The sequence below is a fragment of the Phaseolus vulgaris genome, chromosome 6, assembly GCF_051622355.1.
Source record: "Phaseolus vulgaris cultivar YP4 chromosome 6, ASM5162235v1, whole genome shotgun sequence".
NCBI lineage: Eukaryota > Viridiplantae > Streptophyta > Magnoliopsida > Fabales > Fabaceae > Phaseolus > Phaseolus vulgaris.
The window spans coordinates 18,870,065-18,892,752 of NC_143503.1; the positions used below are offsets into that span (position 1 = coordinate 18,870,065).

At 35.8% G+C, this 22,688-nt stretch overlaps 2 protein-coding genes across 2 annotated transcripts; one reads left to right on the forward strand and one right to left on the reverse strand.

The window, feature by feature from the left end:
* On the forward strand, positions 1–5,004 carry LOC137831125 (putative receptor-like protein kinase At2g42960). Its single transcript, XM_068638669.2, has 8 exons — positions 1–817; positions 1,316–2,051; positions 2,164–2,268; positions 2,461–2,583; positions 3,109–3,279; positions 3,363–3,492; positions 3,609–3,818; positions 4,408–5,004. The coding sequence occupies exons 2-8, from the start codon at positions 1,387–1,389 to the stop codon at positions 4,534–4,536; spliced, it is 1,533 nt and encodes a 510-aa protein (XP_068494770.2). The 5' UTR covers positions 1–817; positions 1,316–1,386; the 3' UTR covers positions 4,537–5,004.
* Positions 5,005–7,471: 2,467 nt separating this feature from the next.
* On the reverse strand, positions 7,472–9,067 carry LOC137831126 (uncharacterized). Its single transcript, XM_068638670.2, has one exon. It carries the CDS (start codon positions 8,793–8,795, stop codon positions 7,614–7,616), a length of 1,182 nt encoding a protein of 393 aa, XP_068494771.2. The 5' UTR covers positions 8,796–9,067; the 3' UTR covers positions 7,472–7,613.
* Positions 9,068–22,688: the final 13,621 nt, after the last annotated feature.

Below are 22,688 nucleotides of genomic sequence, written 5' to 3' on the forward strand. Positions count from 1 at the left end.
AAAGTTTCTATCACCAAAAAATTAAAAGGCTTTTAAGGTTTGGAATGTAAGCATTTTATTAAAAAAAAATAAAAAAAAAAATCTGTTGATACAAATAGGACAGTTTGGTAAGTATACCTCAGAAGAAGCTAGATTTGGTTTGGAGTTCAACCCTGTTGGATTGAGGTTGACTCTCTCTCTCATCAACCCACTTCTTATTTCTCTCTCCTCTTTTTCTTTCTTCTTCACTCTACTTTTTGTTAGCTTATTGAATACACTTTTTGGTTCCAGCTATAAATGCTTCACCTGTTTATTGCATTTTTGCTTTACCTTTACTGTTTCTCTCTCTGTCTCTCTGGTTTCCTCCATTACAAACCAGGTTTCCTTTCCAGCTAGTTAGGTCCCGCCCATCCTTAAGCACAGTACCCACCAACCGTTTTCCCCACCATTGCTTTTTCCTACTTCAAAATCTAGCCATTTTCACCCTTTCTCTCTCTCCTTTCATTTTTTTTCTTCATAAAAATAGTACTTTTGTCTGGCATTCCAATCAATTTTTGTTTATTTATTTCTTGTTATCTTGGTCTTGCCTTGAGTTTAGTTGTGACCCACTTGAGGTCACAATCCACTATAGCTAACTGCATATCAGAAACTGCATCTTTTTGCACCATCTGGGTTTTGTATTGTAGGGCTTGTTGCTCTTTTTTTCTGGTATTGTTCTGCCATTCCCGCACCTATCTATGCTCATTGGGTCTGTTGGGGTTCAGAGAGAAGGCCCTTTGTTGCTCCTGTGGGTGCTGGAGATAGAGGGTCAAGGAGGATGATATAGATCAACACAAAGGTGAGTGCTTTGTGTCTTTTAGAGCCACTTTTTTGGTTTTTGTTTTGTTTTGGGGAATTGGCATTTGGGTTTGCCTTTTGTTTGCCTGGATTATAAGTGATTCTTCACAAGTTTACTTTCTAGTCTTGTTGGAATTTTATTGTGATTAGAATTGCTTGAGATACTTGAGGGGTTCTTACTTTCCTTTTAAATTGTGAGTTTAATGTCGCTTTTCTGATTGGAGTGATGTGATCGCAAATGGGTTTCTGGTTTGTTTTAAGTGTTGCAATAATTTTTGGTTCAGAATACCTGAATTCCCGCAAATTGGTTTAAATGCTGCTGCCAGATTATGTTGGATTTTGATAAAGCTGGAATTATTGATTAGATGAGTTGCTGATTTTGGTTGTTTGTTTATGTGGATTCATTGCATGAACTTGAAACTTTGCTGTAAATTAGAAGGTTCGGATGTGTGTTGAAAGTTTGTGTGAAGGGAATACTTAACCATGTTCTTGCATTCAGGTGGGAATGTCTTGATTCTACTCTGAAAAGTTTGGTGGACATATTTGATTGACGACTTGTGGGATCCAACTATGTCAGAAAACAATTCTTTGCATGTGGAATTATCGAAGAAGACTTCGTTTTTGGGATTGAAATTATGGGTTTTGATTGGGATTGGTGTTGGTGCTTTTATAGTTCTGATTCTTTGTGCATTATCTGTATGGGTGATGTTCCGGAGAAAGTCTAGGAGATCTCTGGACAAGTTCTCTTTGTCACAAATACCGCATGTCTCAAAAGACATCAGAGTTGACAAGGTTGGGGTGCAGACTTCTTATGATCAAGCAGAAAGTGTAGCTATTCCTGTTCATGACAAAGCAAGTGAGAACAATTCTGACAAGTTGTTAGTTCATTTGCGCAAGAGCAAATCTGGCGATGCTGATAATATCAGTCAGTGCAGCTCAGTTTATCATCATGAGAGAGGATTTAGTTCAATGTCAGGGGAAGAAGGAAGCTCCGGGACTGTTAAAAAGCAGTCTGCATTGGCATTTGGAGGAGTAGTAACTGCTTCTCCTCTAGTTGGCTTGCCAGAAATTTCTCATCTTGGGTGGGGTCACTGGTTTACGCTTAGAGATCTGGAACTTGCAACCAATCGCTTCTCTCCAGAGAATGTGATTGGTGAGGGTGGATATGGGGTTGTTTACAGGGGAAGATTGATCAATGGATCTGAGGTGGCGGTTAAGAAAATTCTTAACAACTTGTAAGAACACTTGATGGTTTATCCTACGACTATCATCTTGTTGCCACTATTTCTTGATTAAACAATGATCTTTGAACTTGCTCCATAATTGCATAATGTGTTGAATTCACAGGGGACAAGCAGAGAAAGAGTTCAGTGTGGAAGTGGAGGCTATTGGCCATGTTAGACATAAAAATCTTGTGCGCTTACTTGGTTATTGCATAGAAGGTGTTCACAGGTAAACTTGGTGGTCTTAATGTATCAATATCACTAATGCACATATTCCCTTCTATACTCGATCACATTACTAACTTTCATTTTGTGATGGCCTTAGTCTTACTTTTTTATTGAAAATTTGAATTGAAGCTCTTTTCTTTGCCTTGTAGTTCTTTGTCTTTTTTAATGAGTGTGGTTTCCATCTGATTTGCAGGTTATTGGTGTATGAATATGTGAACAATGGTAATTTGGAACAATGGCTACATGGGGCTATGAGCCAACAAGGGACACTTACCTGGGAAGCTCGGATGAAAGTTATAACGGGCACAGCCAAAGCGTAAGTTCTATTTGAAAACTTCAAACAGAGGACGATATGAATTATTTCTGTTGACTTGTGTGAAATTGCAGTGAAATTATTTTGTAATAACTATTTTAAAATTCATATTTAGGATGATTTCTAAATGGTTGACCATGTTAAACTTGTTACACTGTTAGTGTATCAAATTTAAACACTCAGTTTTTATTGTGTATCATCAAAAGAATGTCATCATTGTCATTTAAACACTCAGCGAATGTTGATATTGCTACTTTATAGGATATATAGTCAAGTCTTTTGCAATTTATTTGCCCGATTAGGATTCTGGGGACAGCACAACTATATGTTCTCTGCTAATCTGCTGCACTGGTCCATTGTTAAATCCCTAAACTTAGGGCACAAGGGACCTGTTGCCGAGATTATAATGTTTTCCATAGTTTTATGTTGGTGCTTGCTCCATTGGATACCTAAGTTACTGTTATGGCAGTTTCAACATTATGCCCAGTTCCACTGATTAAGCTCCCTATTTCCTATTACTGGTGGCAGGCTGGCTTATTTACACGAAGCTATAGAACCGAAAGTTGTTCACCGGGATATCAAGTCTAGCAACATATTGATTGATACTGAGTTCAATGCAAAGGTTTCTGACTTTGGTTTGGCCAAACTTCTGGACTCAGGAGAAAGTCACATTACTACTAGAGTAATGGGAACGTTTGGGTATGTAAATGTTTTGTTATCTACTTTACAGATATTTTTGAATGATTGCATGGATGGAAACTTACTCCTGTTTCCAATTTCAGTTACGTGGCACCAGAATATGCGAATACAGGTTTGTTAAATGAGAGGAGTGACATTTACAGTTTTGGTGTTCTCCTGCTAGAAGTAGTTACTGGAAGGGATCCTGTGGACTACTCACGTCCTGCTAATGAGGTATGAATTACTTAAGCGGTGCCTAATTTACTTCTTCTAACTTTGTTTTGCATGAGAAGTGATCTTTGTTTTGCTTTTTGTATAGCAGATAATATTTTTTATTATCCTCATTACAGGTGAATCTTGTTGAATGGCTCAAGATGATGGTGGGGACTAGAAGGGCTGATGAAGTTGTGGATTCAAGGCTTGAAGTGAAACCATCAACACGGGCTTTAAAGCGTTCTCTTCTGGTTGCACTTAGGTGTGTTGATCCTGAAGCAGAAAAGAGGCCTAAAATGAGTCAGGTTGTGAGAATGCTTGAAGCTGATGAATATCCATTCCGAGAGGTTCCCTTCATTGTCCTATCCTCATATTTAACTTTTGCTACTGTCTGAATCTTTTATCACAATTTGGAACTTTAGGATGTTTGTATTGCTCTTTGCTACCTGACACATCTATTAAAATGACTCAGACATCATTGGAAGTTCATGCTTTCTCTATAGCCTTTTAGTTATAGTAGTGTGCTAAGCTTCTGGTTGTGTAGATTTACTGTTGAACTTGAAACTCTTGATTGACTAATAATGAATTACACATCAACTAGAATGATTGGCACGTCAATGGGAATACACGACTTTCCAATAGCCTTTTTGTCATTCTAGTGTGTCTCTTTGTGTGGAATTATTGTTGAACTTAATATTTTTGAATGACTAATAATGAATAACATGTTCCCAAATTCATTCTCAGAATTCATCTTTACGTATGCAAACCCTCATGATTGGTTACTGTTTACTAAATGTTGAATGTCATGTATCCTCTCTAGTTTTTGTATGTGCATGTTTGAATTTATGATTTCCTGGATATTACATGAACTCTTCACCAGTCACTTCTATTGGATTTGTTAATTTAAGCTAAACATCTATTATATATCACTTCCAGGATCGAAGAAATAGAAAGAGCCGCACTGCCAGCATGGAAATTGAGTCCCTGAAGGATATTTCTGGACCATCTGATGCTGAAAATATGAAGGGTTCTGAAGGTCATGCACCAGAAACAACTCAAGGGTAGGATTGACAACCAAACTTGACTTAACCAGCTTCTACAATCGGCCTTGTTTCGATTTCTGTAACCAATCAAATACCATATATGTTCAAAGCTTGTCTTGAGATTTTTTTTGCCGCAAATCCAAGAAGATAATCAAATCTGAGAGCAGAATCAAGTTGGAGATAGCTCATCTGGACAATGAAGCATTTTCTTATTCAAGATGGGGTATTCAAAGATATATGATATACAAAAATTCTAGGAGGATGAAGTCAGGGTGAGTGTACTAGTTCGTGTTGTACATGTACAGATGTCATCTGAGCCAATCTCTCTTCCATACTGCTAATTTGCAGCCATTTTTGTCTGCCTGAGAGTTGAGATGATGAAAACTGATATTTGGCTTCGCTGTAGTTGCCATTTTGCTTTAAGTTAATCATTATGTATAAACTCGAAGAAGCATTATGTGAAGTGATTATATCTCTTTCTTTTGAAGTAGCCATGAATTGAGTACATATCTTTACTATCTCTGTTCTTATCACATTTTAAACTGTTGTACATATAGAGGAAACTAAGTCCTGTGATTCAATTTGCAACCTACCCAGATTATTATTGATCAACCAGGAAATGGATTAACTACACTAAATGACACACCAGCATATGTATGCTTATATTATTGGCCTGTTAGAACACTTTGTTTTTTTAATATTTTGATTTCCACCAAACTTACATTTAGTGTCTTGGGCGTTTTTAGCAATATGATCTTCTACCATAATTAAAGTTTCACTCATAATTTATACTAATTTTCAATACGCAAATGATTGGTAGTACTTAAAAAATTGTATCTAACTTTCGTTACTTTAGGTAGATACTAGATAAAGGCCAATTATGAGCAGTTTGAGGGAGGTTTCATTGTTGAACAATCGAATTTTGTTGAAATGAAGGGTGTCATTAAACAGATTATAGTAAGCTTTCATACTGAGTATTGTTGTTCTTCTAAAACTTGCGTAATTTGTATGAACTCCTTGTAAAATAACCTGAACGGAAGAAAGTGTTTCAATCATTTGATCCAGTTAATTGATATGCTAGATCAACTTTTATTCATTCAAGTTTATTTTGCGACCTTTATTCCCTCATTCACTCAAATGTATGTTTTAAGTTATCTCGAACAAGCATTAAGGGGCATGCTTTATTCAAACAAATGATTCAAAGTTCAGATGATGAAATACATAACACGAAACTACGTTTTGTCCTCAAAGTCGAACTAACTTTTTGGTATGCTAGTGATATTGAAGTGACATGTTCTTCTCGGTTCAACTAGTACCGTCTGTATGGTCGGAAACGAATTCAAAATTTCAAAGTACGAAAGATCAGTTACTAAATCTTGGTCTTGTATCCATGTCACACTCCACTGTCAAGTTAAAAGAATACCCGGTGGTGTTCTTTAAAATTAATAGAACCATTCTAATCACTACAGTACCAAATACTCAAATTTATAGTACTTTATATATGTCTCAACTCTCTTTTATCAATACCAAAGTGTGCCAAACTTGATGATTAGACTAACTTTGGTATAGTTGCAGTCAAGTAAAAAAAAACAGCCAACCAACTTTCATAGAGTTACATCAGTTTTCCCATTACCATCATTCTCGGACAACTTTTCATTTACTGTAAAAGGAGTTTAAACAAGATTACAATTCTCCAATGTGAACTTCTTTCAACAAGTCATTTTGTGTTTTTCTGAGAGAAAGATTCCTTCTTTGGGTAATGCATTTTCATTCCCAAAAATACCTCTTCACTCCAAGATCGGTGATTCTGTAACATGCTCAATTAAGAATGGTAAACATAATTGTAAATATAGAAGTTTTTGACTATGATACTCTTAGTTTTTCTTTATGACTTGTTTAATCTGAAATGGTCTTCATGAGGCAAATAATGAGGCAAAATGGTCTTCATAATTTAAAATAATGAAGCAAAATGGTCTTCATGAGTACCCTAGTCCCACAACAACATCATGCCTATCATACTCAACTAGTTATAACATTACGTAACCAACATTTCTTCATATATAAATCATAAAACATGCCATAATCAACATATTGTATAGAAATCATAAATCATGACATCAAAACATGAAATTAGCCAAATTGAGCTCAAAATCTCAAGTAGTATTCCCCTTGCATATGTCATTAGTCTGAGAAATAAATTCGATCTTAGTCAAGTCTGAAAGAAACTTTCACCAATGTTTACAAAAACATTTGCTGAGATTATGATAGTGAGACCTTGACCTAGCCAATAATACCTTAGTCTTAGTCAAGTCGACAACATCAGGACCAAAATCGAGTTGAGGAAAGAATATGAAAACTTTTAAATTCTTATTTTTTAGGACCCAAATTTCAATTTCTGACCCAAACAACATATTTTGTGACAAAACATTTCAAATTTTCTATAAAAATGAGTTACTCTCTTAAAGTTCTTTATCCAAACACAGTACTAAGGAAACAATGTTGTACCCTTAAATCTGCTATAACTTTTGGCTTTAAGGCAAATGTTCAACGAGAGAAAGCACGAAACCTGATCTTTCCTAGCAATATTCGATGCTACTGAACCCATGAGCACATTGTTCTTATCATTAAAGAAACAATACTTTGACTACAAACATCATTTGTAATTTGTAATTTGTAATAACTAATAAGCCTGACTAGCAAAGATAAACAGAAGTTGAGAAAAGTTCAAAACTATATGTATACATGACTTCATACAACGGTATGCACTATGCACTAACAAGATATAGTGACAAATTTCAAGTTGAAGGGAGTCATAAGCTTGGGTTTGTAACTCAACTAAACAGAATTCATTCATTAAAGAATTGTAAAAGTAGCACAACAACTAAATGTAATTTGATATATGCCTGAAATTGAAAAATAGATGCACAATCAAGATAATTCAATTGAATATCAAAGAGTAAGTAAATCTGACCAAAACTATATTTAAGTAAAACAAAACTCACAATATCGACATAAAAAGCAAAAGCTTTCAAGTGCCCTTTAGCATTGAAATACAGAAGTTAAAAGTTAGAAAAATAGCCAGCATAAAACCTTCAAAGACTACAATACATCATCATGATGAATCAATCCTTTGTAGACATCTGGCAATAAAGGCAAATCTTCCTGGAAACCAATGACAAATTTCTTCAAAAATATTTCCTCGGTCATGCCCATATAGGAACCAAAACTCAAACTACTCTTAAGTAAACCTTTTGATTCCAAGATTTTAATTACTGTGAGTCTAGGGATAATCCTGTTCTCCAAGTTGTAGGCTAGAATAGGAGGATATGCAGCAATATCTAATGATGGCAAACCCATATCCTTCACTAGGAAAGTCATTTTTTTCGTAACTGTTTCCTCTGATAACTTCATAAAATTGGGAAACTTCACAAACGCTTGAAGAGCCATTTCCCAGTTCCAGCCCCACCTCTCATAAATCTTAAATTTCGATTCCCATGCTCCTTCGCGCATCGTTAAAAGCACTTGGATAGCCATGACAAAATTTGTTTTCTTATGATCAAACCCAATTTTCTTAATTCTCTCGAAAACTTCCACAAATCTGGAATGCTTCCCCATTGCTGCAGAGGGGAAGTTGACCATCAGCAGAGAGATGGAACCCTGAGGCACACCAGACTGCCTCAGAATTTCGATGTTGGGAACCAAGTCATTCCATAGGTCACAATATGTGAAACCAAGTGGGGCATTTCTCAAAACTCTAACAACTTCCCCATCATCACGAACTATACGCCTTATAATCTGGTACCGTGGCACAATGCAGTTTTCCAGACTCCTGAGCAAGATTAAGGGGTTTTCAAGCGCGATCTTATGGATGACAGTGTTGGAAGCCCCAATAGAGTGAAAGAACTTGAGTTTGGGCAAGAGGGTCGTCTCTAGCTTTGCAGCAAGCAACCTGGGATTTTTCTCGACGAGTTTTGCAACCTGAGTTTTGGAGAATCCATAGTCCTTGAGAGTATCAAGAACAGCATTTGGACCATCTGGGGTTTTCAGATTCACCCTCTTGGCGAGTTCCCTGGCCAATTCAAGTGACAACCCACATGAGTTAACGAGGTAAGACACGGTAAAGGTGTCACCTTTGAGGCTGTTCCCACTAGAAGTGAACGTGTTGAACATAAAAAGAAAAGCATTGTGTTTGTATTGCAGCAGGGAACCCAGTGGGAATTGGGTGCTTCTGTAGTGTGTGAAGGACGCAAATAGTGTTGTAATGAGAACACGAGGCACCATTTACTTACTCAGATTTCAATGTTCCACAAATGTATGCTTTTGAACGTTGCAACCTTCAATGCAAACCCTTAAGCTGACTTCAAAGCAGGTTGGTTGAAACGGCAATGGGGGCACTGAAGAATCGCAGTTCTAAAAAATTGAGAAGAAGGAATGGGAGTTGCTTTGTGTAGTTTGGTGCTACGTAGAGGCCAGTTTTCTCGGTGGAGTTTTATCTAGCGGTAGAAATGGGCTAACCCGACCAGTTTTACTCCGTCTCACATTTGACCTGAAAAAACATTGAAGTGGGACTCACTTTGTTGGCTCGTTTTTATGTAAGATTGATTTTCATATAAACAAAATCTTAACAATATAATATAATGTTATAATAATATTTTTATTATATTTTATAGATTTATCATTCATAGTAAAATTTAAATAAATTAAATATACATAAAATTAGCATCTGCCTTATATCCTTAAAAAATAAATGTTGTAAAATCAATAAAGAGTGTTAAACATAGTTCAAAACACCGAGAAAAACTTTGCATATTTTTTTGGCCAATTTCATACATAGATGTTAATCTTGTTGGAGCACTTCTCACACATCTAATGATTAATTCCAAATTCAAATGTCGATCTTACTGGAACACTCTTTGGCAAGATTATCAAACTCTAGAGTCTGCTCAGACTCGTTGTGGGAGGGATGTAAACTCGACTCGTAAACCCAACTCGTAGAATCGTAAGAGTCTATTTCATATAAAAATAATAATTCATGATACCAATTCCGTAATATTGAAATAAACAAACTCATACACCAACAAAATAACTAAAACAACACAAATGTTATCAAGTTTAAAAGTCTCATTCATCTAATCCTCTAAAGAAATCATCTCCAAGATCTTCATGATCATCTCCATCATTATCTTCATCACCATCTTCATCGCCACTAACATCATCATCAAAAACTATATTATCAAAATCAGTTGCATCTAGAATTGAATCATTTAAATTTGTTCCTTCAACTAAGTCAACATTCACACCATCATCTTCAACTTGAGTTTACTCAACCTCCACAAGATTATCTCCTTCTTCAGTTATTCATTCATTATCAAACTCAATGTCATCAAATGGAAGAGCAACAAATTTTCAAATTTGTTTATTTCTCAACTTCGAGTTATACATTACATAAACCAAGTCATTCATTTTTTTCTAGTGCAAACAATTTCTTCTTTTTGTATGAACTTATAATTAAATATGAAAAAAAAATCAATATATAAATCAAATCAAGAAAAACCTTAAATAAATTCAAGAACTTGAATTGTCATTTCAAATGAGTTCCAATTACGCTCACATCCTAAAGAACTACAATTTAAAATCAAAACTCAAACAACAAACCTCTTTAGTTTTAGAGTTCTATCCACAAACATCTCCCACCATTCTCCAGGGAAAATAACTTTCCTACACGCCTTTGCATCTTCCATATAAAATGTTCCTCTACCATAGTGAAAATCAGTAAGTTGAAAATTAATTTTTGTCCTTTATACAACGTCATTAACCAATCTTCTCATGCATATGTACAACTCCTCCTTCACCTCAACATCATCATTTTTAAAGTTTGGTTCATAGTGTAATTGGGGGATTAGGTAATAGGCATCTGCATGCAAAGGTCTATGAAGATGATTATTCCACCTCTGATCAATGATTTTTGAAACAGATTCATAACTATGTAGCAATTATGTTATATTGGAAATAATTACACAAATAAATAAGTATTTAACTTTAAAATGGAAGAAAGTTAGAAATATTTGTTAGAATTATAGGCCTTAAACAAGGGAGGGGGTGAATTGTTTATGAAATATTTTCGCAAATATTAAAGGTAGATTGAAAGACAATGAAGAACCAATCAATTAGAAATCAGTTTAGCCAATTAGAAAATTGTTTTTAACTTGATTGCAGAAAATCAACCGGTTGTTTTTGCGAAACAATCGGTTGTTTATATCAGCAGTGTTGAAAACCAAAGCAAAAGAAAATTTAAATAGTGTAAGGATAGAGATATTAACACAGAATGTTTATACTGGTTGAATCTTTACCAAGAGCTACATCCAGTCTTCAGCAACCACTAAGAATTCACTAAGTAATCAAAACTTTGATTACACATAACACACCAAAGTGGTGATCTTGAACCCTTCAAGAATACACACCACCTTCTGGAAAATACAACACAGTTTTCAGAACAATCTTTGAAACTGCACAACACCAATTATAGTAGTCAAGAGAGAAACGAATAGAGTACACCTGGATACAATCAAAGATTAAAGCACAGTGAATACAACACAATCCTATTTCACTCTTAAGAATGATCCAAAGCACTTTGAATTCTTGGAAAACTGATTTGAATAATTTCTCTTTGATGATTAACAACCAGAGCATAAAACACTTTATTTAAATTCCAAATTGTTGGTAAAGGAATTTAATTCCATAACCAAAATCATTTTTAATCATTTAAAACAAATTAAAGCCATTTAACAAAGTTTTGTTAAGGTTTTCAGAAAATCAATCGATTGAAAACACAAATCAACCAATTGAATTAGTTTGACAGCAAAGTCAAACAAAGTCAAGCTTTTTCAAATACACTAAGTGTAAAACAACCGGTTGAATCGACATTTCAACAGGTTGAATTTTCACTTTCTTTAGAAAACACATATTTTTAAAAAGGATTGAAATCAAACAACCTTGGATCATTACATAGAGTGGATTAACAAATTCAAATACATCTAGACACACACACAACCAACAACAAGGATCTTCATGCATTCCATATGGATTTGGAGACATCAAAGCACCTTGTTCAACAATGTTACCTTTTCTTGATATTATTAAAGTTGCTTTTAATCTTTTCTTTGGAACAATCCATCTCCTCATGTATAAATCCCATTGCAAGTTTTGCATCCAAATCTACCAATCGAAGGACCGCCATAAGAGGGGCAACAACTTTTAAGCATATAGTTACATTCTTCCAAAATCGACTCTCTAATACCACATTTTGAACTTTTCTCCTTTCTTGTGAAGTTCCAAACTTGCTTGTTTCCATTCTTTAGAGTTAAACATGGTCATCAATGATGTTTTCATTTCATACAAACAAGGTAGAGTCCAGTAAGTTGCGGTAAATCTAGTCATTACAGGCCTTATCAAGTCTTTTCTCTTTGTAAACTTTTTCAAAATGCTAATTAGCATTGTTCTACCATAAATGTAGGTAGTGATCCTTCTTTCCTTCTTGATAGTAGTTTCATGGACCTTTAATTGCTTTTCAAAATCTTCAATGATTAAATGAATACAATGGGAAACACATGGAATCCAATATAAATGCTCCCCTTTTTGCATCAACAGTCCTCCAACTGCATTGAAATTTACAGCATTATCAGTAACTATCCGCACTATGTTTTCCTCACCTACAAATTCTACCGCATCATCCAACATTTTAAATACATTTTTTTGCAGTTTTTGAGATGTCTGAGGTATCTAATGAATAGAGAAACACAATTCCTTTAGGACTGTTCACCAAAAAATTATAATTTGAACGTCTTTTCTTGTCTATCCATCCATCAAACATAATGGTACAACCTATTCTTTTCCATTGATCCTTATACTCTTGAAGTTATATATCAGTTTTGTCCATTGCTTGTTTTAGAAGCTTCTCTCTGATATCATGATATGATGGGGGTTTATAGCTAACACCATATCTATCAATCGTGTCACACATTTTTGCAAAAGCTGAATTTCTAATAACATTGAACAGGATGGCACTTGCGTAGAAAAATTCAGCAATTTGAGTATCAACTTTTTCTTTATCACCTCTCTTGTATAATTGATTCAGAGTAGCTTGAACACCATCGATAGATGTAGATTTACTTTTAAACATCTTGCTAGTGTTACTTTCACTCTCTTCCTCACCATCAAATTGTCCAAGGCTATTTAACTTTCTTTTCTTTAGTGAGGCATCTTTAGCTTCTGAGACAACTTTCAACATTAAAACTTTAATTTCTTCTGGTACTAATACACAAGGTTCAAAGTCATATCTAGTTCCGACAAAATGATGTTTGAATCTGAAAATGTCTCTATTAAATGTCTTTGAGCAGTAATTACATTTCATTTTTTTTCACTCCTTGAAGCATCAGTTTCATGCTTCTATCCAATATATGTTCTATTTCCCATGGAATTCTTACTTTTAGGTGGTAGTGGAAATGTTGAATTTGAACCACTTCCAGACATCTTACAATATGACAAAAATCAATCAATCTGCCAAATCTTAAAAAAAAAACAATCTGTCCAAAAATCCCCAATCTAAAAAAAATCTCAATCTGTCCAAAAATCCTTAATCTGCCAAAAATCCTAATATGCCCAAAAATCCCTAGTCTGTCCAAAAATTCATAAACCCAACCTAAAATAATCCTAAACCCAATCGGCTAAAAAGCCCCAACCCAATTTTAAAATCCCTAACCCTAAACCCAATTTGTCCTAATTTCCCAACCTTACAACCTAAGCCCCATGAAACCCACAACAGCAACACATACCTGCGGTGCGGCACTACGAGGTGGCGCGATGTGACGAGGATGCGCGGCGAGCAGCACGACAACAGCAGTGAGGAAGATTGGACCGTGAACGTGAAGTATGGAACCAGGTAAAGAAACCCTAAATTCTAACCTAATCTTAGTGAAACACACCATTTTGAGCTTTTTTTCACAACTCGGTGACTTGGCCTCGAACTCGCAAGTTTGCATTGAGTTTAACCAAGTTTGTTTCGAGTTTACCCAAAAACGAGTTCACTCCCAAGTCAACTTGTGACCCTTCAGTAGATCCTTAAACTCATTAGGATTTACGAGTTAACCCAGAGTTTGATAACCTTGCTCCTTAGACACGAACACATTCTAACAACCAACTCCATATCCAAATGCCTAACTTGCAGGAGGACTCTTCTGATGTGGACATGCTCCTTTTTTAGTTGGATCTCCTCCACAACTCACAAACTCACTTGAAGTTGGATCCCCATCAAACTTTGGATCTTCTCCGCAAATCTTGGACTGCAAATCGGTTTTATCTTTCTTCTCCACAACAACCTTGACACTATGAGATGTGGTTTCGCTTACCATGAAGTTTAAGCATGTTCATCCTCCTATAGATAGACGTTTCTACACTTCTCAAAAACACACACCTTCGTATGCTCTTTCTTCTATTTTTCTTTAATTTTGGATGTCTTTTTACTCTTATGAACTTGCTTGTTTGCTAGTTCTTAGTTCCTTGATGTTATCTAAAAATTTCTTGTTTTATTTTGTAAAACTTGCACAACATAATACAATTGTTGCTTCCAAAAAGAGAAACGAAATTGATACAGCAATATGATAAAGTGTAGGCAATTCCTTCAATAAAAAGAAGAAGATGAAGCTACAAGAGAAAACCTTCAGAAAAGCACAAACGAGAGAGAGAAAGGGAAAAAGTCTTATTTGCATCGAAAAGAATTACAAAAAAGTTAAGTTTCAAAAACAAACGAAAGCATAGTAAAAAGCGATACAAGGAAATGAGCCTCACAAGATCATGCCCAAAGCAAAAGTAAAAAGGTGGTACAAAAGGAAAGAAAACCCAATGCAAAAAATAAGTAACATTAACATTGTCCCTCAAGATGGGAATATATAGTCTTCATTCCCAGCTTGGATTTGAGTTCTTTGAAAATTGAAGGATTGAGTGGTTTGGTGAAGATGTCAGCAATTTGCATAGCAGAGGAAATCAGAAGTAATTTGAGAAGACCGATATTAAGCTTTTCTCTGACAATATGACAATCAATTTCGATGTGCTTAGTTCTTTCGTGAAAAACTTGGTTGGAGGCAATCTGTATGGAATATTGATTGTCACAGTATAAGGTTGCATGTGTCATGAAATGAATGCGCTGATCTTGAAGGAGAAAGGTTAACCACTGAAGTTCACAGGTAGTGGTAGCAAAAGCTCTATATTCTTACTCAGAGGAGCTTTTGGAGATGGTTTGTTGCTTTTTGGATTTCCATGAGATGAGAGAGATTCTCCCAAAATTAGAAAAATCAGTTATAGATTTCCTTGAATCAGGACATGTAGCCCAATCGGAGTCACTATAAGTTTTTAAATGAATTGGACTATTACTATATAAAAAAATACCAGATATGGGTTTACCTTTAAGATATCTCAAAATGTGAAGAGCAACTTGTTGGTGGTTGTTTGTGGGTGTAAAGAAGAATTAGCTAAGATTGTGAACAATGAAAGCAATGTGAGGTCTTGTGTTGGTGAGATAGATCAAGCACCCTATAAGTCTGTGATAAGCATAGGCTTCTTCATCATTAAAAGGAATTCCTTCAGTAGTGGAGAGCCAAGATGAGTGTGCCATAAGAGTGGGCATAGGAGCACAATCATGCATGCTCGTTTCATAAAGAATATCAATGGTGTATTTTCTTTGACTAAGGTGTATGTCAGAGTTGTTACGGGCTACCTCAAGGCCCAAAAAGTAAGTAAGGTCTCCTAAGTTCTTTATCTTGAAGTGTTGGTCCAACATGTTAGTGATATGAAGAATCTCATCTTGGTCATAACCATTCAACACAATATCATCCACATATAAAAGAAGAGTAGTTATATTAGAATCAATATGTTTTAAAAATTAAAAATGATTAGTAGTAGAAATAATATATTTATTGGAAATTAGAAAGAATGATAGGTTTGCATACCATTGTCTTCTAGCTTGACGAAGTCCATAAAGGGACCTTTGAAGTTTGCAAACACTATTAGAGTTAGGAAAGGCAAGGCCAAAAGTAAGGTTTCATGTAGACTTCTTCAGCCTCCATGCAAAAAAGCATTATTTACATCTAATTGAGTGAGAGTACTGATGAACCAAGTGGTGTTCATGTTTTGAAGAATCCAAATCCTTTGAAGGATGTTGAAGCCTCTGCTATGCTTGATGTTGTTGTGCTGGTTTAAGCTTTGTTTTGGGGTAGTTTATATGTTGTAATCCACCTTGTGATTAAATCTAAAGCATTAGCATTCTCAATCTTTGTGAAAGTAAAATGTTTTCAAACTAAGATAAAAACAATCGATTGTTTTGTCGAAACAACCGATTGTTTATACTTAGGTGTTTTGAGAAAAAGATTGAAAACTATTTTGAATGATTGAACTGTTAAGTACCAAAACAACCGATTGATTCGAGGAAACAACCGATTGTTTGTTTTGGGACCATAACAGAAAAACTGTTTTCTTGTTGACTGAGCTTTAAATGTTTTAACTGCTTACGCTCCAGTCATTAAATGCTTTGACCAATCTTTTAATGCAATTTAAGAGTTTGTTAAGATTTGATAAAAAACTACATCTTTGAATAAATTCAGAAAAACAGATTTGACAATTAAGAATCTTTGACAAAGTTTTTCAAAAGAGTTTTTCAAAGTGCTGAGATTGCTAAGAGTTTGTGGTTAATCAAAGTGTTGGAATAGGATTCTGCTTGTATTGATTTCAGATTATCTTCTGTAACAAGTGTAATCCTTGTACTCTGTTGAACAATTCGTTTCTTTGTTTGCTGAGATTGGTTGTGTGTTCTTGAGGTGTTCAAGATCAGCAATCTTAGCGTTGGCCAAGGAGAGTGTGTTTCTTGAGGTGTTCAAGGTCATTCTCGTGGTTGTGGTGTAAGTGATCAAGTGGTGATTGCTTAGTGGAGTATCCTCAGGGTTCTGAGAAGATTGGATGTAGCTCTGGATTTGGAGTGAACCAGTATAAACAACTGTGTACAATTTCTCTATCCCTATCTCTTTAAATTCAGTTTTGTCAATTAATAACTGGTATAAACAACTGATTGTTTCGGTAAAACAACCGATTGTTTTTCCAGTATTGTGCTTTTGCTTTATGTTTTGAAAAACTGACTTCTTAATCAAGGTTTTCTTGAAGTATTTTTCATTCTAAGCTTAAAAGTTTACTAAAATCTTTCTTAAACAATTCACCCCCCTCTCGTTTAAGGCCATATATTCTAACAATTGGCATTAAGAGCTTGGTTCTTGAAAGTTATTCAAGTTGATCAAAAATCTTTTCTATGGCTGGAAAACTATCTTTTGAGGAAGGTGCTTCAATCTACAAACCACCTTTATTCTGTGGATTGAATTATAAGTTTTGGGAAGCAAGAATGAAAATCTGTATTGAATCTATTGATAAAAGAATTTGGGATTCAATTGAGAATGGTCCTTACATTCCAAAGTTCAAAAAGGATAATTCTTTCATTGCAAAACCTTTGTCCAAATGGACAAATGATGAATGTAAGATGACCCAGCTTGATCCGTCTGCTCAAAACATTATAGCTTCTGCACTAGATACTAATGACTTTTTCAGGATATCAAAGTGCAAAACTGCTAAGGAAATGTGGGAGACACTCAAGGCTGCTCATGAACCAAAGGAAGAAATGACAAAAAGTCAAGCAAGAAGGAAGAGAAGGCAAAATAAGAAAAGCCTCAATCTTTGCTTCATGGCCAGAAAGGAGGATGACTCAAGTAGTGTAAGTTCATCAAACTCTTCAAACTCTGAAAATTATGGTCAATTGCTTCAAGCCTTTCAAGAAACGCATGAAGAAGCCAACCGATTGGCTCTCTTGAACAATCGGTTAAAAGAAAAGAACAGCTGGCTAGAAAACAGAGTAAAGACACTGGAAGAGGATTTAGAACATTCAAAAATGGATTTTGAAAATCTTGAAATCATTTACAAAAACTCCTCTTGCAAGTGTGATACTCTAGTTTGTGAAAATTGGGAAAATCTTGAAAAGAAGGTCCACTATCTTGTTAAAACAATGGATAAGCTTTCTAAAGGGCAATCCAACTTTGAGAGTGTGCTAGCATCTCAAAATTGCGTTTTTGGAAAATCTGGATTGGGTTTTAATCCACAAAACAAACAAGATAGATTTTCAAAATCATTTTCGAAAATGCCAGAAAAACAATCGATTGGACCATCGAAACAACCGATTGTTACATGCTTCTATTGCATGAAAAGAGGTCATTCTGTGAGGTTCTGTAAAATCAGAAAACATGATGTTCTTAAGGGGCTTATGAAGTGGATTCCTAAGGGAAATAAAGCCTTATTTGATAAGTATAAACCAGATGGACTCACATTCATAAGGGGACCAAATCTTTGTACTTGAAAATCTCTTTTGTAGGAAATCTTTGAGGAGAGCAAGCAATTGTGGTACTTGGACAGTGGATGCTCCAAGCATATTGATGTGAATGCAACAACAAGAATACATGATTCTTTGACATTCTTAGGAGCAACTTGAGTTGGTCATGAAATGGCACTTTACTTAGAATTGGATCAATGTTCTAATTCAATAACTCACCAAGACTTTGCACCAAACCAAAGCTCATATGGAAGTTCATATATTGTCAAATGGAATCAACAACAAAGAATGAAGAACAGAATTAAACAACCGAACAGAAATGAAAAGGAAAGCTACTGCACCGAACAGAAAAATGGAAACAAAGCTAGAAACACAAATTGTAATCAGTACACATGAAAGGAAACACTAGAAACTAAGAAACTACCGAATGAAAATTGAAGATATGAAAGAAGAACACTTATAGAAAGGAGCTTGCTGGATTTTGAGACTTGGAGAAGCAATTCATGCCACTTGGAGCCTTGTTCTAAGATAAGTGAAGGAGTGCCGCCACTTGAAGCTCACCATTGCTCACAAGATAAGGCAAAGGAAGAAGAAGACTCAAGACTCACAATTTCTCTCTAAATTTGAGTATAGTCTCTCTACTTTAAATTCCAAATCTGATTTGTACAAGGGCAGCACCTTTATTTATAGCCTATAAGGTGCTGAAATGCAAAGCCAAATGTGCCTCAAATGAGACTCAAATTCGGCGCCAACTAGTGCATGAAGGAAGTGTGACTTTCCTTCCTAGTTTGGCACCTCCTGACTCCTATCTACACTCCCCTCTAGCCTCCCTTACTACTTACACCTATTTATTACATCCGCACCCCTATTCTATAAAAGAAATAAGAAGAGTCATCTTATTATACTCTTGTCCCAAAGCTCTTGCCATGCTCCTAGTGATTCGTTGGGCTTGGGCCCCTTGTTGGGCTTGGACCCCTTGTTGAGCTTGGGCCCCTTGTTGGGCTTGGGCTTCATGGGCTTGAGCATCCTCTACTTGGTTCCCATCACATATGACAGGGGACAAATCAAAGTTCCTGAGAATATCCTTTAAGAAAGAGGGTCATGTCACCTGTGGAGACAACAACAAAGGAAGAATTCTTGGGAGAGGATCCATAGGAGATGAGAACATCTTGGTAATCCATGATGTGCTCAGGCCTAAAGCATAATCTGCTGAGCATTAGTCAACTTTGTGACAAGGGATATCAAGTGATGTTCAAGTCAAACACATGTGAAATTTGTCTACCCAACACCAAAGAGGTAATGTTGGTAGGTAAGAGAGTTAATTATGTGTATCTTCTAGATATCTCTTCACCATGCTCAATTGGATGTCTTCTATCCAAGCAAGATGAATCTTGGCTTTGGCATAGAAGAATTGCTCATATTCACATGAATCATTTGAACAAGCTAATATCAAAGGATCTTGTGATTGGGCTGCCAAAACTCAAGTTTGAGAGGGATCACATTTGTGAAGCATGCCAAATAGGGAAACAAGTGAAAAGTTCTTTTAAAATAAAAAATGTTGTCTCTTCTTTGAGACCCCTTGAACTTCTTCACATGGATCTCTTTGGACCCTCTAGAACTATGAGTCTTGGTGGAAATTATTATGCTCTTGTTATTGTTGATGATTTCTATAGGTACACTTGGACTTTGTTCTTGGAATCAAAGAGTGATGTCTTTGCTGCATTCAAAAAGCTAGCAAGAAGACTACAAAACACAAAGAGCAGCAACATAGGTTCTATAAGGAGTGATCATGGAGGAGAATTTCAGAATGAGAAGTTTGGCAAATTCTGTGAGAAGTTGGGAATTCTGCATAATTTCTCAGCTCCAAGAACACCACAGCAAAATGGAGTTGTAGAGAGGAAGAATAGGTCTCTTGAAGAGCTTGCAACAACTATGCTTAGTGAATCATCACTTCCTAAGTATTTTTGGGCAGATGCAGTGAGCACCTCTTGTTATGTGATGAATAAGGTGCTTATAAGGCCCATTTTGAAGAAAACTCCATATGAACTTTTCAATGGAAGGAAGCCCAACATCAGTCACCTCAAAGTCTTTGGCTGCAGCTGTTTCGTTCTCAACAATGGAAAGGAAAGCTTGGGAAAGTTTGATGAGAAAGCGGACCTTGGTATATTCATTGGTTATTCACTTACAAGTCATGCATATAGAGTCTACAACAAGAGGTTGATGACTGTAGAAGAATCTGTTCACGTTGTCTTTGATGAGGTAGATCGCAGAATCAGTCAGATCCCAAAGACCAGTGCTGAGGAAGATGAACAGAGCATCAGTTTGGAGAAGCTGGAAATCTGTGCAGAAAAACAACCAGTTGATTCGCAGAAACAACCGATTGAAATTCTGCAACAGAGTGAGCTGCCCAAAGAGTGGAGGATTCCTAGAGATCTGTCAGTGGATAACATCATAGGGCAGATAAAGGAAGGTGTCTCCACACGTAGCTCCATCTCAAACTTCTACAGGCACACAGCTTTTGTCTCTCAAATTGAACCAAAGTCAATTGAGGAAGCTCTCAAGGATGAAAAGTGGGTTGAAGCTATGCATGAAGAGCTAAATCAGTTTGAAAGGAATGAGGTATGATTTCTTGTTCCTAAAACTAATGAAATGAATATTATTGGTTCGAAATGGGTTTTCAGGAACAAGCTAGATGAGGATGGTGTGATCACAAGGAACAAAGCAAGGCTAGTTGCCAAAGGCTACAATCAAGAAGAGGGCATAGACTATGGTGAAACCTTTGCTCCTGTTGCTAGATTGGATGTTGTGAGGCTGTTGCTGGCCTTTGCATGTATGAGTGGTTTTAAACTCTTCCAAATGGATGTCAGGAATTCTTGAATGGCTACATCAATGAGGAAGTCTATGTAGATCAACCACCGGGCTTTGAAGATCACAAGTATCCCAACCATGTCTTCAAGTTGAAGAAAGCTTTGTATGGACTGAAACAAGCTCCAAGGCAATGGTATGAAAGACTTAGCAACTTTCTGCTATCTCATGGTTATGAAAGAGGAATGGTAGATAAGACTCTCTTCATCAAGAAGTCAAATGCAGAAATAATTCTTGTGCAAATCTATGTTGATGATATCATCTTTGGTGCTACACAAGATAGATTGTGTGAAGAATTTGTGGCTGCAATGAAAGGTGAGTTTGAAATGTCTATGATGGGAGAACTATCTTTCTTTCTTGGATTGCAGGTTAAGCAAACGAAGGATGGGATCTTCTTAAGTCAATCAAAGTATTGCAAGGAGATTCTCAAGAAATTTGAAATGGAAAATTGCAAAGAAGCAAGCACTCCAATGCCATCAAGCTGTTACATGGATGTTGATGCTGCTGGAAAGAATGTAGATCAAATAAAATACAGAGGTTTGATTGGATCTTTGCTATATCTAACAGCTAGTAGGTCGGACATCATGTTTGCGGTGTGTCTATGTGCAAGATATCAAGTAAATCCTAAAGAGTCACACTTCAAAGCTGCTAAAAGAATTCTGAAATATCTCAAAGGAGCATCATCTGTAGGATTATGGTATCCTTCTCACTCTCCAATACATTTAATTTGTTATTCAGATTCTAACTTTGCATGTTGTAAGCTAGATAGAAAGAGCACAAGTGGCACTTGTCATCTTCTTGGATCAAGTCTAATCTCATGGCATAGCAAGAAGCAAGCATGTGTTGCTCTCTCTACTGCTGAGGCTGAATATATAGTTGTTGATAGCTGTTGTGCACAGATTCTATGGCTCAAGCAACAACTTGCAGATTTTGGTTTACAAATCAGCAAGGTTCCCTTGATGTGTGATAACACAAGTGCTATCAATCTCACCAAAAATCAGATTCAGCACTCAAGGACCAAACATATTGAGATAAGACATCATTTCATCAGGGATCATGTACAAAATGGGAACTGTGAAGTGAAGTTTGTGGAGACAAAACTGCAGTTAGCTGACATTTTCACAAAGCCTTTACCAAAAGAGAGGTTTTTCTTCTTAAGAAATGAGTTAGGTATTCTTGATCTTAATAATCTCTCTTAAATCTGTTTTTGGTACATGCTAAAGTCTATTTGTGAAGACAAATAGGGGGAGAATTTATTGGTTCTTGTATATCTTTGTCTGATACTGCATAAAATGTTAAAATCTCTTATATAAAAGTGTTTTCTGCTGCTGCTGATAGAAACAACCGATTGTTTCGTGTAAACAACCGATTGTTTATTATGTTTCATGCTTCAAAAGAAGTAATAAACTGACTTGTTGCTGTAAGAAGCTTTGGATTGTATAAATGCTTTTTCTGCAAGAACTGCTTCAGATTTAATCAGATCAAACACAAGCACCAGGGATTTGTCTTCATCAAATAGGGGGAGATTGATGAACCAAGTGGTGTTCATGTTTTGAAGAATCCAAATCCTTTGAAGGATGTTGAAGCCTCTACTATGCTTGATGTTGTTGTGCTGGTTTAAGCTTTGTTCTGGGGTAGTTTATATGTTGTAATCCACCCTGTGATTAAATCTAAAGCATTAGCATTCTCAATCTTTGTGAAAGTAAAATGTTTTCAAACTGAGATAAAAACAACCGATTGTTTTGTCGAAACAACCGATTGTTTATACTTAGGTGTTTTGAGAAAAAGATTGAAAACTGTTTTGAATGATTGAACTGTTAAGTACCAAAACAACTGATTGATTCGAGGAAACAACTGATTGTTTGTTTTGGGACCATAACAGAAAAACTGTTTTCTTT

Excerpts from the sequence above, each read along its gene's own strand:
- LOC137831125 (XM_068638669.2), top strand. The coding sequence starts at position 1,387 with ATGTCAGAAAACAATTCTTTGCATGTGGAATTATCGAAGAAGACTTCG. Across the intron at positions 2,052-2,163 it reads AAGAAAATTCTTAACAACTT|GGGACAAGCAGAGAAAGAGT; the intron begins GTAAGAACACTT and ends TTGAATTCACAG. Across the intron at positions 3,493-3,608 it reads ACTCACGTCCTGCTAATGAG|GTGAATCTTGTTGAATGGCT; the intron begins GTATGAATTACT and ends TCCTCATTACAG.
- LOC137831126 (XM_068638670.2), bottom strand. The coding sequence starts at position 8,795 with ATGGTGCCTCGTGTTCTCATTACAACACTATTTGCGTCCTTCACACAC.